This window comes from Festucalex cinctus, chromosome 1 (assembly GCF_051991245.1).
Source record: "Festucalex cinctus isolate MCC-2025b chromosome 1, RoL_Fcin_1.0, whole genome shotgun sequence".
In the NCBI taxonomy this organism is placed as follows: Eukaryota; Metazoa; Chordata; class Actinopteri; order Syngnathiformes; family Syngnathidae; genus Festucalex; species Festucalex cinctus.
In genome coordinates this window covers 62844774-62864937 of record NC_135411.1, presented here as the reverse complement: position 1 = coordinate 62864937, position 20164 = coordinate 62844774, and the positions used below count along the sequence as shown (strand labels likewise).

The 20164-nt window shown below is 39.4% G+C and overlaps 1 protein-coding gene across 3 annotated transcripts in view; it reads right to left on the bottom strand.

The window, feature by feature from the left end:
- ntn1b (netrin 1b) overlaps positions 1 to 20164 on the bottom strand; it is a 69786-nt gene that overhangs the window by 28472 nt on the left and 21150 nt on the right. For all 3 annotated transcript variants that reach the window (XM_077500888.1, XM_077500897.1, XM_077500906.1), the window contains exon 3: positions 5019 to 5207. In XM_077500888.1, coding sequence (XP_077357014.1) covers positions 5019 to 5207 — 189 coding nt within the window. The remainder of the gene's footprint in view (positions 1 to 5018; positions 5208 to 20164) is intronic.

Below are 20164 nucleotides of genomic sequence, written 5' to 3'. Positions count from 1 at the left end.
TTTGAGCCTCCTTTTAAAGGGGTAGTCAACCCAAAAATTGTCTTTGCAATAATATGAACATATTATTGCAAAGAAAATTTTTGCCACATGAGTTTAAACTGGACATTCTGATTAATAGTGTGTTTGTGAAATATGAATTAAGCAGCAAAATCCACCAGTATTTATCCATCTCACAGTTGCTCAGGGCTCAGGTAGTGAACCAATTACAGCTCACCTGTTTTCTGATGCTGACCAATCACGGCTCACCTGTTTTCTGAAGCTGAGCCGTGATTGGTCATTACCTAATCCCTGAGAAACTGATGTCATTTTCAGTCAACATCAACAGCAGCAGTGACAAAATGGCCGCCCCCCGAGATGGATAAAAATGGATGGATTTTGCTGTTTAACTCATATTCCAAGTGTAATATTAATTAGAATGCTGTATGTAGACTAGTCGGGCCACATACAAAATATTGTAAAGATAAGTTTCGTGTTGACTTCACCTCTGAAAATATAAAAGATGATTGCACCAATAATTTGTATTTTATGGACATGAAATGAATGAACAAATGACGTTATTGTCATTGTCATCCTCTGCTCACTACAGCTTAATGGCGCTAAATGAGGAAAACACATTTGATGGAAACCTTGCTTTCTGATAATGTCATCTTTCTCGCAACTGTCATTAAACTGCCGTGTTCTTGCCGCAAATTAATTGGCATGTGTGGTAAATCAGGCGCAAATTTTCTGTCTAACTGTTGCCGTGTTTGCACTGGTATATCATTACAGCAATATACTTAGTGATTAGGACGTTAACAGGTAGCAAGCTGCAGGGTGCGGTTGTGGAACAATATTTAGCACTTTTAGTGGACGCAGTGTATTCTTAGTGGATTTGTCCCTCTGTGAGCTGTTAAAGTCTTCAACCTCTAGAATTTTTTTTGGGGAAAAACAAACAAACAGGTATATCTAATGTGATTCTCCAAGAGTCTTGTCTACTCGTCCATGTTGCCAGTGGAGATTCCCACGTCAAGTTTTCTCAGTCCACAAGGCACATTGATGCAATACTTTTAACTTCCTCCAGACTTCCTCCAGTCTGTGTTGGCACTCCACTATATTTCCTGTCCAACAACAGCACAGTGGGATGGTTGGCTGAATTGAACAATAAATATACATTGTTTAACTGATGTCCGGTTGGCCCATTTTGGCCACCTGAAGAGAAAAGGTAGAAATCAGGCTGTTTGGCTTTGATTCCCAGGCAAGCAGCTGGAAGAAGGGTTTAGAAAGACTTTGCAACCATCAATGGATGTCGCTGCATTATTAACCTGACGCCAGATCCAACACTGATTCGAACTCCTCTCCAAATGTGTGAAAATGTTTACACTGGCAAGCTTAAAACATGCTGCAAAGGACCATTTCCAAGTGTGGGTGATCTATCAAGCTTTTCTTCAACACAGCATTACCACATGCAGTAAACTGATCCTAGTGCTGTGTTTATAAGACAGCTTTGACTTAAGAGTTTTTTTTTTTAATCCCGGTTTCAGAGGCCTTGGCTTTCATTTGATTTCAGTCAGAATATATCAAGATGAGACAGAAACATTAGCAACAATAGAGCATTAGAGATCATTATCATTGGCTAAATATGAATAAATTCAACATGTCTGACATTATTCCTCTTTTTTAACCATGTCTCTTCAATCTGTGATGATTAGAACATAATTTTAAATGTTCTGTTCAAGGCTGAACTAATGTCACATTAAGACTTCTCAAATAGTGGGGCGGGCCCCCCCAGGCGAGGCTCCATCAAGGGGGGGGCGTTTGACCTCGGGGAACATGCTTTTTTATTTTGTTATTTTTATTTTATTTAAAAAAATTTTTACTGTCCTAGAATAAAGTGCAATTGCACCTCCACTACATTAGAGGGCAGTGGTGCTCTCATTATTGGCAGCGTGTGCGCAGGGAGCATTCGCTTGGTGGTGTAGGGGTTTTGTTTGCACTGAGCATGCGCGCTTTGCACACAGCAAAAAAATCAGCACAAATTATTTTATATATTTTTGTTTTGCAGAGTAAAGGTTTTATATATATATATATATATATATATATATATATATATATATATATACACATATATATTGTGCTCCTGAGTTAATGTTGGTGATCAGTTTGAACGCGTTATTATTTATTGATTTTATGTGATTTTATTTTTCCGTATCATATGGTTTGACATGGTCAGTCAAAAATGTTTATAGTTTAATTCAGGATTTAATTTTATTTTGGAATTTTAGATGCACTTTCTTTAATAAAGCTATTCTTTGTTGTAAGTTGGTCCATGTTTCTTTCTTTCTTTTTTATTCTCTTATACGTTAATACGGATACAGTGTTATGCAGAGGTGTGCTTATAACAATTTTTTAGACAAATGATATTATTTATAGTCGCGTGGCAGTGTGTGGGGGGGGTTTCTTCTTACTGGGGGGGGCATGACAGAAAATAATTGAGAAGCACTGCATTAAGAGGAAGTGTCCTGTTCATTGAAATGCTTTTTGTCTCTCCTGCTGATAATCCTGTGCAGTTTGTCTTTGGACAAGATGGAGGTATGTGCTTGCACCTGTGTCAGTGTGTTGTGTGGGTTCATGTGTGTGCACGATTTGGAGGTATGAATAGATTAGCGAGCTGGTTCCTCAATCCGCTCACACCTCAGCTTCTGTTTGTTATCTTTGCCTTGTCAGTCATTCACAGGGGACCCCAAATAGCTTTATGGTTGTACGGGTCACTTCACCAGTGCTGAGACAGGTGGCTCTTTTATTCCAAACTTTCCAAAGAATTCCTTTAATACCTCAAGCATGACGGTATAGTATTGGCTGGTAACAGTGTGTGAATAAAGGGATTATTTTACTGGAATTTTACAGGAATTTTTGAATGTCTAATGTGCGATGACAACCTCACAAGACTTCGTTATGACAATGTTGACTTTTCAACACAGGAACCAAGCTGTTCTGCATGTACAGAAAAAGGAGAAGTTAAATGAACAAAATTCCTTACACGAATGTTTTATGTTCCCCACTGGTCTAAACACTGCATTCTGATTAATATTGTGTTTGTGGAACATGAGTTAAGCAGCAAAATCCACCTGTTTTTATCCATCTCAGGGGACCGCCATTTTGTCACTTGCTGCCAATTGAAAATGACATCACAGTTGCCCAGGATTCTGGTAACGTCCAATCATGGATCAGCTTCACAAAACAGGTGATAGAACCAAACAACCAGTGGAAATACAGTCTGTAGTTTATTTAATAATGCTTTAGCCTATATTGGTCAGGTGAGGGACATTCTGGAATGATGGCAATCAACTGCAATTTGGCCAACTTTAAAGAAAATTAGCAAAATTCGCCACATTAAGTTAACAAAGGAGTGACTTTCCACGCGAATGAATAATAATGAATGAATAACAACCCGGAAATTCCATTAACATTAGTGTTGTTCCGATACTGTTTTTTGGCTCCCGATACCGATACCGATACCCAGCTTTGCAGTATCGGCCGATACCGATACCATACCGATACTTAAGTTTTTTTTTCCTCAACATGAAAAAGCTGTCCTGCCATTGGTTCAGATCATTCAAGGGCCAATAGGATATCTTAGATCGGCATGCAGTGAACATGTCACATACCTGTGAATGTCATGCGCCAGCAAGACACAAGATGCTGCATCCAAAATCCTATATTAGCGTTGGAATTAATGGTATCGGCATGTTACTTGTGAGTAGTCACCGATACCGATACCACTGTTCTAATGCCGTATCGGCACCTCTGCCGATACCAGTATCGGTATCGGAACAACACCAATTAACATACAAACACATTAATAAACATTTAGTTTTGTCAAAAGTGGACATGCTTGCAAAGAATAGACAGTACTGTAAATTATTCTCAAATATTTATTTTTAAGCTTCAGAATGTTTTGTGATCTATTGGTTGATATTTTGTGTCGCTCCAGGATTTGAGGTCATCTGTCCCCGGCTGCAGGAAATGATTTTGTGCACCTAACATTTGGACTGTGTTCTATTTTTTAACAATGTTTCAGATATCAAGATTGCCCTAAAATGTTTTTTTTATTTCTTCAATTTGATCAGGGTATCAATTTTATCCTCATATATTTAATTTGCTTTTAAAAAAATTATAAACACTTCAAATGTTTTGTAACTTTGGTTTTGGAACAAAACAAAACAAAACAACCAAAAAAAAAACACTATAATATATTATATTTGTATTAGTTCCTGTAATTTGTATTCCCATTTCTTGTTCTTTTTTAAAAAAAATAAATAAATAACAGCACAATTTGCTGTTCTCTTACAAGAAAATAAATGGCCAAATTTCCAACTGGTGTTTGATCCATGAATTCATCAGATTAAATCTCCAAGAGTATCCAGTAGTATGCCTTTCTGTAACTCTTCCAGTCTCTCTCTTTGTTGCAGTCTGCTGATGACTTGCGTGTGATAGTCTGAAATGTGAATTTTGTAGTTCAGCTCCATGTTAAAGAGGAAGTCAAATCCCCCAAGAAATGTTCTTGAACACAATATGATCTATGCAACCCCACTTGTCTAAATGGAGTATTCAGAATGATATTATGTTAGTGAAATAGGAATTAAGCAGCAAAGTCCAGCAGTTTGTTTTGTTTTGTTTTTTTAAATTAAAATCACGTGACCATTTTGCTAAGTGAAAATGACATCACAGTTGCTCAGGTCTCAGGTAACAACCAATCGTAGCTCAGCTTCAGAAAACAGGTGAGCTGTAATTGGCTTTTCCCTGAGCCCTGAGAAACTGTGATGTCATCTTCAGTCGACAGCAAGTGGCATAATGGCCGCCCCCTGAGATGGATAAAAACATCTGGATTTTGCTGCATAACTCATATTCCACAAATGTAATGTCATGTTTAGACTAGTGAGGTCACATATAACATTATTGTCAAGAACAACTTGTTTAAGGTTGACGTGCCCTTTAAAGAGCAATTTGTGTATTTATTGATTTCTTTCTTGATTGTTTACCTTTGCAAGCTCTCCGGTGTGAGATGGACTTGGTCATGTCCCTGTAGAAGCCTTCCTTGCAGTAGTGGCAATGACGGCCGGCCGTGTTGTGACGACAGTTGAGGCACACCCCTCCGCTCCTGCGGCCTGACAGCTTGTACAGCTCCATGTTGAAGCGGCAGCGACGAGCGTGGAGGTTGCAGTGGCAGGCTGATGGGCGAGAGACGGGGAGACAAGAAATCAACACTTCCGACAAGAAGCTTAATCTTGAGTGCTTGCAGACAAGCTCGGCGCCCTCAGGCGGTTCATGAACACAACGGCAAGCTGTAAAAAGATCTCGTTTTGTGACTTTGTCACGCAGCGTATGTAAAAATGTGATTCGATTCTATCACAGTGAGGCAGAAGGCTGTTTTTACGAAACAGATGGACTGACTTGGGAATAGTGCAGCCTAGAAAGGGAAAGTCCTCGTTCAGGCTCACTAAGCCTCTGCCACCTGCTTGTGAATTTAACCTTTGAACTCTGGCAGGAAAAGGCGCTTCCAGACTCACAAAAATATCTTAATCATTACTATTATTCCAGTCATTTAAATTCCTCTTGCACTGATGCACTTCCTTATTAAAAATTAAATTATGGATATTGTTATCCTGTTCAACAATTACTGTGAGATTGTTGTCAAGGTGAGCAAGTGATTCAAAGACAGTCATTATATTAATATTGTATCCTTAATTCCTAATTCCACCATCAAAATAAAATCAGTCACCACATTTTGTCATGATTTTCACTCTGTCCAGTGTTTTAATGTTCATATGAGCCCACGTTGCCTCGCATTTGAGTAATCTTCCCCATCAGCGTGCCTCACGTCTTTTAATGTTATTGCATGGAGATGCTGACTGCTGATAATGCTGTCACATATGCTCCAATATCATCAGGGCTCTCAATCACATACAAAACGGACTCACACCTGCCAGAAGGGACTCAAGCCGGCAGGTGGCGGGGATTCATGGGGGGGCATTACTAATGCACACTCACACTCTCACACAGAGGTGTTTGGCAGCTGTCACAAGCTTATCGCCGATGGTTCCCTCTCTGGGGCTGATCGAACACACGTTTTTAAGAATTCACACACACACATGCTCCCTCCTCCCTTTCCCTCTTTGCTCTTTACCGCTTTCTTATCCAAGATGTTATCTCCACTTAAGGCAAGTGTGTCAGAGGGAAATGGAAGTGGGGAGGGTGAAGTGGGCGTCTATTTTTCATGGAGAAGAATCGGAATACTCCTGGTTCACTACTGAAGAAAGGAAGTATTATACTTTAATCTAAATTAATATTCAGACGGCACATCAAAGCAGAAAAATATCGGTACTATTTAAAAAAGATTGACATTATTTCCTATGGGAGTTTAACTTGGAAGTTACCACTCTTTTTTTTTTTTTTTTTTTTAATTGGGAAGACTTTGTTACACAAAAATGGTTTTATAAATGTGTGAGAGCGTCAGGGGATTAATAAATACCGTACTATCCTTACAGCTGTCTCCAGGCCCTTGTAGTGAGCGCTGGGCTATCTCACTCACACAGTCACCACAATAGTTGTCCAGCAGCGACGTGAATGCCAAATTGCTGATAAGCCCGATGCCACCTCAGAGCACGTGCCCTCTAAATATAGATACAGTCGAACATCGTTTTTTGTTTGCCCTATGATTCAGTTTTAGTTTTTTGGGGTCAAAATTTTGTCCCGGTTTTAGAACATTTGTTCCGTTTTCTGGGGGGCAAAACAAAACAAAAACAAAACAAAAAAACTGCGATGATACACTTCCATTTGAAAAATTCATAGAAAAGGTTAAACAGACAGCAGGACATATTCCACAATACAAGCTTTTGTATGTAGGCTATGGTTTGACTGAACATTTTGGTGTTTAAATACATAATATTTAATTCATTTTTGTTGAATGTGATGCTTCTCCGTGTGTGTCAAGGTAGCAGTTTGTTGAACAGTTATACTTACCGTAGCATCAATGCTAGTATTTGTTAACCTGGTATTTTGCATTTTATTTTAGCCTTAAGATAGCAGAATTTAGTTGCTATAATATGAATCGGCTAACCTTTAGGTGTTCAAATTTACAATTTTCGTTTGCGTGACAATTTTACAGTAAACTTCAATTGGAGTGACAAATAATAGTAATTTATACATTTCATGATTACAATATCCATCCATCCATTATCTGAACCGCTTATCCTCATGTTATGTTAAAAAAAAAAAAGTTTGTTTTAATAAGTTAGTGTAATTAAAGCAACCGTCGGGAAGTCGAATTTTGGATTCAAGAGGAGCAGTGTGGTTCTTGTCCCAGCTGAGTTCGTCCAACCGGTCTACATGTGCTTTGTGGATTTGGAGAAGGCTGTGTCCCCCGGGGAGTCCTGTGGGGGGTGCTTCGGGAGTACAGGGTACCGAGCCCCCTGATACGGGCTGTTTGGTCCCTGTACGACCGGTGTCAGAGTTTGGTCCGCATTGCCGGTAGTAAGTCGGATTCGTTTCCAGTGAGGGTTGGACTCCGCCAAGGCTGCCCTTTGTCACCGATTCTGTTCATAGCCTTTATGGACAGAATTTCTAGGCGCAGCCGAGGCGTCAAGGGGGGTTATAGGTGGCCTCAACATTGCATCTCTGCTTTTTGCAGATGATGTGGTGCTGATGGCTTCTTCAAGCCGGGATCTCCAACACTCACTCACAGCCGAGTGTGAAGCTGTTGGGATGAAGATCAGCACCGCCGCCGAAACCATGGTCCTCAGTCGGAAAAGGGTTGAGTGTCGAGGATGAGATCCTGCTCCAAGTGGAGGAGTTTAAGTATCTTGGGGTCTTGTTCTTGGGGAGATTGAAAGGTGGTTCGGTGCAGTATCTGGAGTGATGCGTACTCTGTATCGGTCCGTTATGGTGAAGAAGGAGCTGAGCCAAAACGCGAAGCTCTCGATTTACCGGTCGATCTACGTTCCAACCCTCACCTATGGTCACAAGTTGTGGGTCGTGACCGAAAGAACGAGATCCCGGATACAAGCGGCCGAAATGAGTTTCCTCCGCAGGGTGTCCGGGCTCTCCCTTAGAGATAGGGTGAGAAGCTCGGTCATCCGGGAGGGACTCAGAGTTGAGCCGCTGCTCCTCCGCGTTGAGAGGAGCCAGCTGAGGTGGCTCGGGCATCTGGTTCGGATGCCTCCTGGACGCCTCCCTGTAGAGGAGTTCTGGGAATGTCCTACCAGCGGGATGCCCCAGGGACAGAGATTATGTCTGCCGGTTGGTCAGGGAACACCTTGGCATACCACCAAACGAGCTGGTTGAAGTGGCTGGGAAGAGGCAAGTTTGGGAATCCCTGCTAAAGCTACTGACCCCGGATAAGCAGTAGTAAATGGATGGCTGGATGGATGGATGGCTGGATGGATGGATGGATGGATGGGAAATGTAAAACAGTTTTTAAAAACTATTTTTTTAAAGCTATTTTGATATGGTCTCTCGGCATTGCAGATTTTCACCCGTCGTATGTGGGTCCAGAATTATATCCCCACAATAAAAAGGGTTCATTTTAAGCAGTTGTAGCTTAAAATTGCAGCTTTCATCAGTTGTGCATGTGATGATAAATTTAAACTACAGCACAAATGTGTTGTGGTTCTGCTTTGATTTGGTATGAAGGACCTGCTTGGAGCAATGCTATTCCATTCTATTAATGTTCAAGGGTCATCTATCAGGCTTAGTGAAGGAGCCACTCGGGGTGGGTGTACATATTAGATGGAAATTACAAATCCCACATTTTGGTGGAGGCGTTTTTTTGTTTTTTTTCCCTTCCACTCCATCCAGAGATGAGAGAACAATTATGGGAAAAATGTCTCTACATGATGATCTGTGACCTGTGCAGTGTGTTTGTACAAACATATTAACTCTGAATGGAATTCTGTTTTTACTGTCACAATTACAGTTCTTTCTTTCACCACGCACAATCGGATGAAGTCAATCTTATTGTGGGTTTGATGAGATGTTGAAATCAACTTTTCTGCCTTTTGAAGATTACAATTACTGATGACAACACTGGCATACATTGATTGGTTCATACATTAAAAGGACCCATGCAATGTGTGTCTGTCTGAAGGCTTGATTTGTGCAATTTGTATATCCTAACCTCACCTTATAGAGAAATTGGATCACATGTACTTTACGTTAAAAGGATTTCAATGACCATCTCATAGAGATTACACAATGCTCACATAACACTATTCAGGTATATGTGGGTGGCCTTTTAAATTTGTTCTCTCTGGAGTGAGATGAGTTCATTCTAATGTAGAAACAAGTAACGTTTGTCTTCTTTTTTTTCATTTGAGTGATGTATGCTAAATTCATGTGATGCTTTCCATGACGATCTGCAACATTTTGAATTAAACACTATATTTTTTTAATTGTAATGATTCCATTCTCACAGCTGTAAATGCCATGATTACTGGTTGCATGGATCAATTATGAACATTGGACAAACTTCTCAGTAATAGCATAGAACAATACATTATGTTTTTCTGTTTTTTATTTTATTTTATTATGCTTATGGTTGGGGTGAAGGCACGTCTCATTCAGGATATTACAAGTTACAAGTTACAAGTTATTACATGAAGTCACTCTCAAAATTATTTGTTTACAATACAATATTATCATGATATGAAGCCCACGATACGATAATTATCACGATATTGTGGTGTGGTTGGCAATATTTAAAAAAAGGTCACAATATTGTAAAAAATAAAATAAAATAAAAAAATTAAAAAAATAAGAAAATAATAATAATAATAATAAGAAGAAGAATATTGTGCTTTTGTACATGACATCAATGTTATGTTATTATTATTATTATTATGTTTTATTATTATTATGTTGTCAATGCACACACACATTGAGTTCCTCCACATATTGATTTGCTTCACAGGCAAATTATGTTCCCCTTCATCAGACTATTAGCGTGGATTTTAAACATAGAAGGGACAAAACATCCCGAATGAAAATTAAACTACACTAAAAAACTAGCCACCAGAGGGTGCTAGAACTGCACAACCTAACTTTTTGAACTGATGTGTTGCATTTAAATATGGTGATCATGACAACGACGATATTGTGGCAGTTTTAATATCACGATATCACGACATTGTGCTTATCGTTACATCCCTACAGGTAATAGTGATGTTATGATTCCATGGCATTACCTCAAAACTGCTACTAAGCATCTTATCACTGGCGTCAACCATGTACTGCGCACAGTTTTTCTGTGACATATTTGCATAATGACTCTCAGGCTTGTTGGTATATATTAGCAAACTATATAATCCTCAATTATTAAGAATAATACTGTACAGTAAATAATTCCTTTGATTGAACTAATAATAAAATAAAATAAAATATATGGAAGCGTTGGTGTTTACACTAGCATAATCATATGAAGCACACACCTTTATTTACTGTATTTTTAATAAACTCATGTATTTGAGACATGATCTTAACACTAATGTTTAAATCTTCAGCATGGTCTCTCACTCCGGAGACATTTTGACCTGCTGCCACTATATGGCAGGTTTCTCATAAGAATTTCAACCATGCATGTCTGCAGCTGCTTAGATATTGTGATGTACGGTAGGTGAGTTTGAGGACAACAACAAAGGAGCAACACGCTCTCCAGATGATGAATCATGTTACAAGAGACTGGACCGATTTTGATGATTTCACTGCAGGCAAAAAATGTAAACAGTGAAGGAAAAGAAAAAAATGTTTGATTGCAATCTAGGCGAGAAATGTAGGTTTACGTAATGACTTCAGAGAACTGCTTCATCAAGAATGAATGCCGTCGCCTTGGTATCTCGGAAACAAAGCCGAAATAAATGTGCCAATCCAAAGCTTATAAGATCATCTTTGACCAAAATAAGAGAGAACTACATCAACAAATATCTTAATTTCAAAGAAAGATTGAAACATCTTATTGTGTAGGTATACTCTTTTTGACAAAAGGGCATGTGATTACTCCAACACAGATGTGAAAATGGAAGAAAATATAGTTGGCCTTTTCCAATTGTACTAGTTTCCAATTTTCTGGACCTGTCCTTTGTGCCCAGGGAACAGAAAAGAATATGACGTCAAACTTTTCTGAAGACGTTGTAAGCATTGCCCAAAATGTATCGGAGACAGGTGTGTACTGTTGGTAGGCCAGTCTAGCAATCACCCTCTTTTATTGTACTACAAAACCTAGTTAATCAGGTGCATCCCTGAAAAAGACATTGCTTGGATGGCCACGTGTTGCTCCAAAACATTCAAAATATTCACTTGTGGGATGTTCCACACAGGTGTTTGTTTGTTTGTTTTTCTTTCTCAGCATTCCTCAACTCTCCCAGTCTTTTGCTGCCCCTGTCTTAGCTTTTTTTTGGTATGTGTTGCAGGTATCAAATTCAAAATGAGAGAATATTTGCGAAACAAGGTTCATCGGTTTGAGCATTAATTACCTTACACATCCAACATTCCAACTTCTTTGGAACTGTTGACCCTGGCCGTTTCCCGAGAAGATCAGGGAGGCAAAATCCCTCTCAAGACACCCCCTCAACACAGGCTAATCATTCAGAGAGAATTGGATCTTTGGTCACTTTGAACTACAGTTGTGGCATAATGCCAAAATGACTGATTATGGATGTGTTTACTTCACTCTCGAGATTCAAGGCGAAATAGAAGGGCCAAAACAAAAGAAGTTCAATTCCTGATTGATTTGTTAAGCAATAACTCGGGGTGGGCGATAATCATAGTCATCGATATTATCGTCAACTTGGCTTTCACGATGTCCAGTTTTACATTATCACGTTTTTAATACTATCTAGAAATGGGGGGGGGGGAAACGTCTCACTTGATTGGCTGCAAAATAGGAGGAAGTGATGAAAGTTCTCATTTGGCTAATCAGCGTGCATAGACGACAGAGGAGGAAGTAATACATTTTCCTTCTGCAAATCAGCGGGCGGGATTCAGTCACGTGACTTGGCGGCGCCCGCCACAAAGAAAACGGGGGGGAAGTGTTTACGAGTGCGAACATGGAATCAAAGTCTCGTTTTAGTGACTAATTTAATAGAAACTTAGCAAGACTTAAGTCCACGTTCCTAGCCTGGAAATTATTTGAGGTTGACAAGATCAAAATAACATCGTAACGTGTGCGGGTAACGCTCACAGTGAAAAGCACTTCTGCTCTGCCACGGACCATATGGAGGATTACGTGACTTTGCAACTCCACAAGTATGACTACCACTCAAGAAAAGATAAGTAAAGCTGCCGAATACAATCAGAAAAGCCTTACTGCATTGAGCTAAGACACACTTTCATGATGGACAAAGCAAGTAAACGTTAGCGATGCCTCATGAACACCACCGTTATGCAAGCGTGAAAAGTTGACCGAATGTTCCATATTGGCTTAATATTCAGTTTTTACACTCTTGTACTCTGCATCATAGCTACATTTGCGACTATATCACGAGTATTATGTGCAGGACAACTTCGGAAATGGTCTCTTTGCACAGCTTGACTACTTCCTGAACTGAATACCACGTTTTTGTTTCCTGTCTTTCATGAGTGGACAAACTGATTAATCCAGGTGTGTCCTGCCAATGTAGTTGTAGTTACTGAGATCAGGCACACCTGGATTAATCAGCTTGTCCACTCATTAAAGACAGGAACTGAAGGCGTGGTGTTGAGTTCAGGAAGTAGTGGATTTGTGCAAAGAGCCCATTGCCTGTCAAAAGGCAGCGGCCGCATTTGTTGTCATTACAAATACATGCAGGATGCTGGCTCTTTCTCTCACAGCATATTCGTTCTATCACCATATTATATATATATATATATATATATATATATATATATATATATATATATATATATATATATATATATATATATATATATATTGGTGTTGTTCCGATACCGTTTTTTGGCCCCCGATACCGATACCGAGCTTTGCAGTATCGGCCGATACCGATACCATACCGATACCCAAGGTTGTTTTTTTTCCTCAACATGAAAAGGCTGTCCTGCCATTGGTTCACAGCATTCAACGGCCAATAGGATATCTTAGATTGGCATGCAGTGATCATGTCACAGATCAGTGAATGTCGTGCGAGACCAAGACAAGATGCTGCATCCAAAATCCTATATTAGCTTTGGAATTAATGGTATCGGCATGTTACTTGTGAGTAGTCACCGATACTTTAATGCAGTATCGGCACCTCTGCCGATACTATCGGTATCGGAACAACACTAATATGTATATATATATATATATATATATATATATATATATATATATATATATATATATATATATATATATATATATATACATATGTATTCCCCCTATTCTGACTGCTGTAGTAAACAACTTTTGTCATTGTGATTTCTGTAGTATTTGGCAGTGGTGCACCAGTACTTACTGCAGATTAAAATGTGATGATGTGAATAGGTGAATGTGAGGCATTGTAAAGCGCTTTGGTCACCATATGGTGTAGTTAAAAGCAGTCAATTTACCATTTATTATGGAATAATAAAAGGCATTTAATTTACAAATATTCAGAAAAATACATGAAAGCACCCCCCGTAGCCTGGAAATAATACTAAATCTTTCAGTGTTAAATGTTGCCATAGAGTATTGTTGTAAAATGTTTTGCAGAAAATGCATTAAGCAAATCAAAATATAAAAAGCTGTTGTTCAAAAACACTGTCTAAAATTATTCTGTGAAGCGAGTGCAGATTGCAGACAAAATTTTTTTTGTAGAATAACATCAAAATATCGCTACCGAGTTTATTGAAAAAAATATTGACTTTTTTTGTTTTTTTTTTGTTTTTTGTTTTTTTAGCCCATATCACCCACCCCTATTCAATGACTATCCAATCAATATCCCCATCCAGATATAGAGAAGTCAGAGTTTGCTTACTGAGCACACCATAACTGGCACAAAGGGCAAAGGTCAACCTGGAGTTTGAAGAGCATCTGTTTTTACTCTTTAACAAGGAAGGATAATATCAGTCTAATGATGTCACCATTGCCAACCACACAGCAACACCTCTCTTCCCTGTGGGGAGTAGTCGTGTCTGCTTTGCTACCACAAGAGTACACAGAGAAATGTAATGAGCCATCACTAAGCTCACCTTTCACCTCTGAGAAACTGCCAAGATGTGTGTTTGTTTGTTTTTTGTTTTTTATTTGCCCTGGGACCACATAATGAAAAGGTCTAAGCTCATATAAAAGAATAATCTGATATTGGGTTGTATCACCCCTATGCCCCATAAAAGACCAAATATCCTGTAGCTTTGCTTGACTTTTCACCTCCAATAGAATTTCCCTGTGGTAGTAACAAATGGTGCTTGAAAACATCCTTTGAGATGGTCAGCGTCAGGCTACCAGCTCAAGCCTGGTAGTTGAACGTTGGCAAATGAAAGCTTTCCATTGACTGGCAATGTGACGGGAGGCGTTCCCCATCTTTCCAGGCAAAGCACTGTGATCCCTGGTGGAGATCAATTAGCAGAGCAATCAAGCAGCCTCGTGCTTTTGTGCACTTGTAAAATGGCCCCGTTGCCGGGCAAATGCGGAATGCATGCCTGGACATAAACAGCCAGTGGCTGTTATTTGGCCACATAAAATGACACGAGTGCTCACAATGCACCATTAGGCAATACCATTTAAGATCAGCTGGTGTTAATGTTTGTGGGGCATGGTAACGACGTGCTTGTGGCCACACGAGGAGACAGCTGACTTGAATTGGAACATGTTTATAAATTAATGGATAGATGCAACCAACATCCTCCCTATGACTAACATTAATATTTGGAAAGATTCATCTATGAAATGTGACTACCGCTCTCTGTGTCACCACTCAAGAAAACAATTTATTTTAACGTTGTCATCAATTAGTCAGAGATTTTGGGGTGTGTTCCAATATATTTTTTCATATACCTGTGAATTTTTGTTGAAGGTTTCCAATATACAGTATTTATGAATGAGCCTTTACCCCATGTAGTTTAGATGTGGAAACAGACTGACAGGACTGCTCTCTTTTCCTTCCTCAGTTTTGTTTCCTTTAATTAATGGGAAAGGTGATGAAAAGTCCGATCCCTCTGCTTCTACAGGATTTTATTTTCTATACTGTGCATCAATGTATCTGTAAAATATCACTGGGTTGTTATAGCCAAATTTCCATTTGTCCTCTCTTTATGATTTAATTTTATTTCCAATTCAAACAATTGAACCGGATTTCAATCTGTCTTTCCAGTGCACAGACAGAAAGCACATGAAGTGGCATCTTTAATAAAGGTAGGCTGAGGTGAACTGCAGATAACAGTAGTACTTTGCAAATGTTCTTTTAAATAGCCTTTTAAATTCTTTGTCACAAATGTTAGGTGCTCTGGCAGTGCATTGCTACTTGTTGCTTCCTTTCCTGCAAACAAAGCGGGTTTTATTCCTGGTCTATGTCCCAATACTAAATCGTGTCCCATCTCAAGCCTGGGTAAAAAAAAAATAAAAAAATGTGTGAGTTGCATCAGTTAGGACATCTGGCATAACATCTGCCGAGCAAATCATGCCAATGATTTGCTCTGGAAAGCCAAAAGTTGTAAAAAAAAAATAAAAAATGCATTCAAGTAGTGTTTAGTGACATTACAGCCATACACGGATGACATTGTTAAAAAATAATTAAATAAAAAAAAATGCAAAAGGGTGAAGTTATAGCGGCACGGTAGTCGAGTGGTTAGCACGTCCGCTTCCCAGTTCTGAGGTCGCCGGTTCGAGTCCAGGCTCGGACCTTCCTGGGTGGAGTTTGCATGTTCTCCCCGTGCCCGCGTGGGTCTTCTCCGGGTACTCCGGTCTCCTCCCACATTCCAAAGTCATGCATGGCAGGTTAATTGAGCACTCCGAATTGTCCCTAGGTGTGTTTGTGAGTGTGGATGGTTGTTCGTTTCTGCGATTGGCTGGCAACCAGTCCAGGGTGTCCCCTGCCTACTGCCCAGAGCTGAGGTAGGCACCAGCACCCCCCCCCCCCCCCCCCCCCCGCGACCCTTGTGAGGAATAAGCGGTCAAGGAAATGGATGGATAACCGCTAACTATTGCGGGCTAACTTACTAGCTTGTGGCATGGAGCCATAGTAGCCACTTGTTGATATACTGTAATTGTGTGTCAAGTTGTTTTTCATCAAAAAGATGAATAACATGATGTTTTCTCTGACTAAAATAAAGACTAAAATGCTAGATTTATAGTTGACTAAAAATTGACTAAATAGAAATTGGATGAGTTTGACTAACTATGATTAAAATCTAACAAGCATGATTGAAACTGGACTAAAAGTAAGACTAAATTTAAAAAGGGCGGATAAAATTAACACTAGTGGTCAGGAGGGGTCGTCTCTATGGGCTAAACCTGCCCCAAGCATCTGTGAGACTTTTCTGCTCAATGTTCGGCGCAGGTCCAAATGTTTCCCACTGAGCAAGGGAGGTTATTATAACACTCCGGCACGCGCTGTGCTCCCCTGTGTAGAAGAAAAGGGGGAAAGGCGGTAGGAAGCCACTGGGCTGTTCATCATAATGCTGAGATGAAAATCTACATTGTGGCGGCATGTTTATTATACTTTTCTGCTCTTTGCTCCATGGATCTATTTCAAACAAGCCAGATCCCTATGTCAAAAATGTCTCCTATATGTGCATTAACCCTACACGCCGAGTTTTAGCATTTCTTTTCCATTTTATATTCACTTGGAGGCCAATGGAAAGAGACAGTGAGCACCGAGGTTGATTAGATACATACAAAGATGTGATTTGGGATGATGGTATGTGGGCTTTCTCTGAGCTCATACATTCTACTGTGTTCACCACAAAAAAAAAAGAAAAAAAAAAAAAAGAAAAGAGAGAGTTGAAATGTGACTTAAAAGAGGATGACAGACCGAACACGGCGGCCACATGGTCTCCAGATAGGAAGGAAAAAGTCAGGGAACTAATGGTGGCCGATTGTTTTTATGGAAACACTGAGTTGACATCACGGAGGTGCTCCATTCACTTTGGTCCCAGAGTTTGTGCTGGTTGCTAGGTGGCCTCCAGGACGTTGCTACAAGCTGAAGAGGAAAAGGCTTGGTTCTTCCTGAATCACAGCAGCTTCTGGCAACCTTTGCAGTGACCCGTCAACATTATTAAAGAGAAAAGAAAAGGCTACCTACCCCATTGAGGTCGTTGGCAGCATGAGGCCCCCCTGAGCGTCACTACACTTATTTTCCACATACGGTTTTGTTAGGGGAGCATTCCAAAATTGAAACAGTAAGTAAATATCCTCTGATGATGTCATTATAATAAGAAAAACAGGTGTATTTACTCATAAAGTATACGCTAACAATGAAGACAGGATTTTCATTGTGGAAATTAGATGAGCGAGTTAAGCCTACGCGAAGTGTGTGCCTGGTCCTAAATTGAGCTTAATTCCATTACATGTCTGTCGCAGTTTCCAGAATGATTACTGAAACATTCCTGGATCTGCAACAAAACTTCATGGTTTCTGTCACGGTCCTTCAGCATTGTTTCTGGAAATTAGTTGTGTAGTTTATTTATTTATTTATTTATTTATTTTTATTTTTTTTATTAACCCTAGTAAGACATACACATCCAAAAAACAATCTTTTTGAACACAAACATGATCTCCATTCATTATCTCCATCAGGTATTGTTTTGAATGTCATATTGGTTTATCAGTTAGCAGGATCACACAACAACCAATTCACAAACTTTGTGGAAGTATGTGCCAAAGAAGAGCAAATGACATTTTGATGATGGTGGGGACACAAGTTTTAGTTTGTTTTGTTCTCTCGCTTTGAGTCACTGTTCTAACCTGGCAATAGCCAGATTGATATTCACTCAAGGGACTTCTCCACAATATCCATATGGGACTGCTCCATGGTAATTTGGTCGGGGAAAGGCGGGACATTCTGTACAATAATTCGAGCTGATTGAACGATGTGGCATTGTACGTTTGTTTTAGCCCAGGGGTGTCAAACATACGGCCCGCGGGCCAGATCAGGCCCGCAAAGTGGTTAAATCTGGCCCGCGAGATGATTTTGTAAAGTAAAAAAAAATAAAATAAATAAAAATGTAATGTTGGAACTATTAATCAGCTGGTCACAATCAAATCATACATTTGTAATTTCACAAGCAGGCATCAGGTGAGCAATGCAACTTGTATGCGGAATCGTCCTGGATGTCATTATTTTACACACAACTTAAAGTTACATTTTGTTTAAAAACGTTTTCTTTTTTTTTTAATCATAGTCATAAGCGACATAAACGTGTTAAATATGACACAAATTCAATTTTGATAACACAAATACATATGGCAAGGATTAACGCCCATTAACTGCGCCACACAATGCATTCTGGGAACAATATATATGCAAAACAACTAGATTTAACACGTCTGGAACATATCCAGGCAAAGTGTTTCCGCGTTCCATTTTTTGGAACAAATGCTTACAGTCGAACTCCGTAATTTAGGGATGGCCCACAAATATCGAAAATCTGAATATCTCATTCACTCCCAGCCATTTTCAAAGAAGCAATTGCTTCACTCCTGGCAGTTTTACTGGATTTTGACTGATTTTGCAAAGCCCACACAATATTGTGGTCTATTGCTACAAAAACATGGAAGCTGCCAAAAGAAAGATTAAGTAAAGAAAGTATTTTCTTTCATTAGGAACAAAAAGTATATTTCTATCCGTTTCCGTTTTGCAGCAATTAGCATTAGAATAAAGCTAAGTTTCATCAATTTTCACAAATCTATTTAAAATTGTGAGTAATTGAGGTTTTGTTTTAACATGGCCCTGTTTGATCTCCTTTGCTCTGCTGCCACCTGCAGGCCGTTTATGTAATAACTACCATCTCTTCAACCGTTGCAGTTGAGAGGCTGGATCAAAGCCTTCTGTATGCTCTAGCATAAAACAGAAAACGTATAAATACGTCTTTGGGACACTTAAAACATTTAAAATAGAATGTATTTATATGTTTTGGGGAGCAAATGAGCAATAGTTTTTAAGTTATATACCATTATTTTACAGATCCGGCCCACTTAGTAGTATATTTTCCTCCATGTGGCCCCTGAGCTAATATGAGTTTGACACCCCTGTTTTAGCCAAACACGGCCACAGGTGAAAATTTCGTCGGGGGGGGGCACGGACATCTTACCAGCTGGAAATGCACGAAGCGCCTCTCGATGTTCAACAAGGAAACGGTGAGTAATTCTGCAAAAACAGAATTAAATGCAGCGTCCATTCGCCCATGTTAGGTTTGATTGTTAACCCCGTCGCCACATAATGGGCTGCCATAATAGGGAGAATAGTTCTGACTGCAATGACTAGAAATTATTTTATTTGCTGTTTTAAAGTGTTGGGAAATAAAATATTTTACCACCAAATCCCTTATGGCAGTGGTCCCACGGGGCCATGGGGCCACACAGTTGAAACAAAAAAAAAAAAAAAAAAAAAAAAAAAAACTTACTGTACTTCCGGTTAATTGATTAGCAGAGGCTTAAAAAATATTTATTTTGAAAAGTAACCGGATTCTGTGTTTGACTTGACTCTTCTTGATGCATGTCAAGATGCTAATTATCGCAGTTGCTGATGCTAATCGACAAGTTAGCAAAATGAGTTGTTGGCGCATTTAAGGAGGGCGCTGCTCATATAGGTACATAAAAATGTAACTTAGTTCACATTATTGTTATATCTGCAAAATACCCGAGATTTTGTGTTGCTTCTAACATTCATAAGCATTACTTGGTTTCGCCACTGACTGCTGGACTGATAACACAAATTTACTACTGATTTTTATCTTACTATTGTTTCAGTAACCACTCCCCACAACGCAAAGTCAGAAATGGTATAGTCCTGTCGTGTTATACATTCGCATCTTAAATAAAGCAGAAAATGTTCTACAAATAATTTGCTTTCGAAGCAGTTCAACCTTGGCGAGCTCTGCGCTGATTGCTACTTTGCTACTGATTCTACTTATATTAAGTATTAATAGTTAACCTACCATCGCGGTCACGTCTTCATCCATTATAGCATCCTCAGCATGATGGGTGGTGGATGCCATGTTTATTTTTTTCAGATGTAATCCT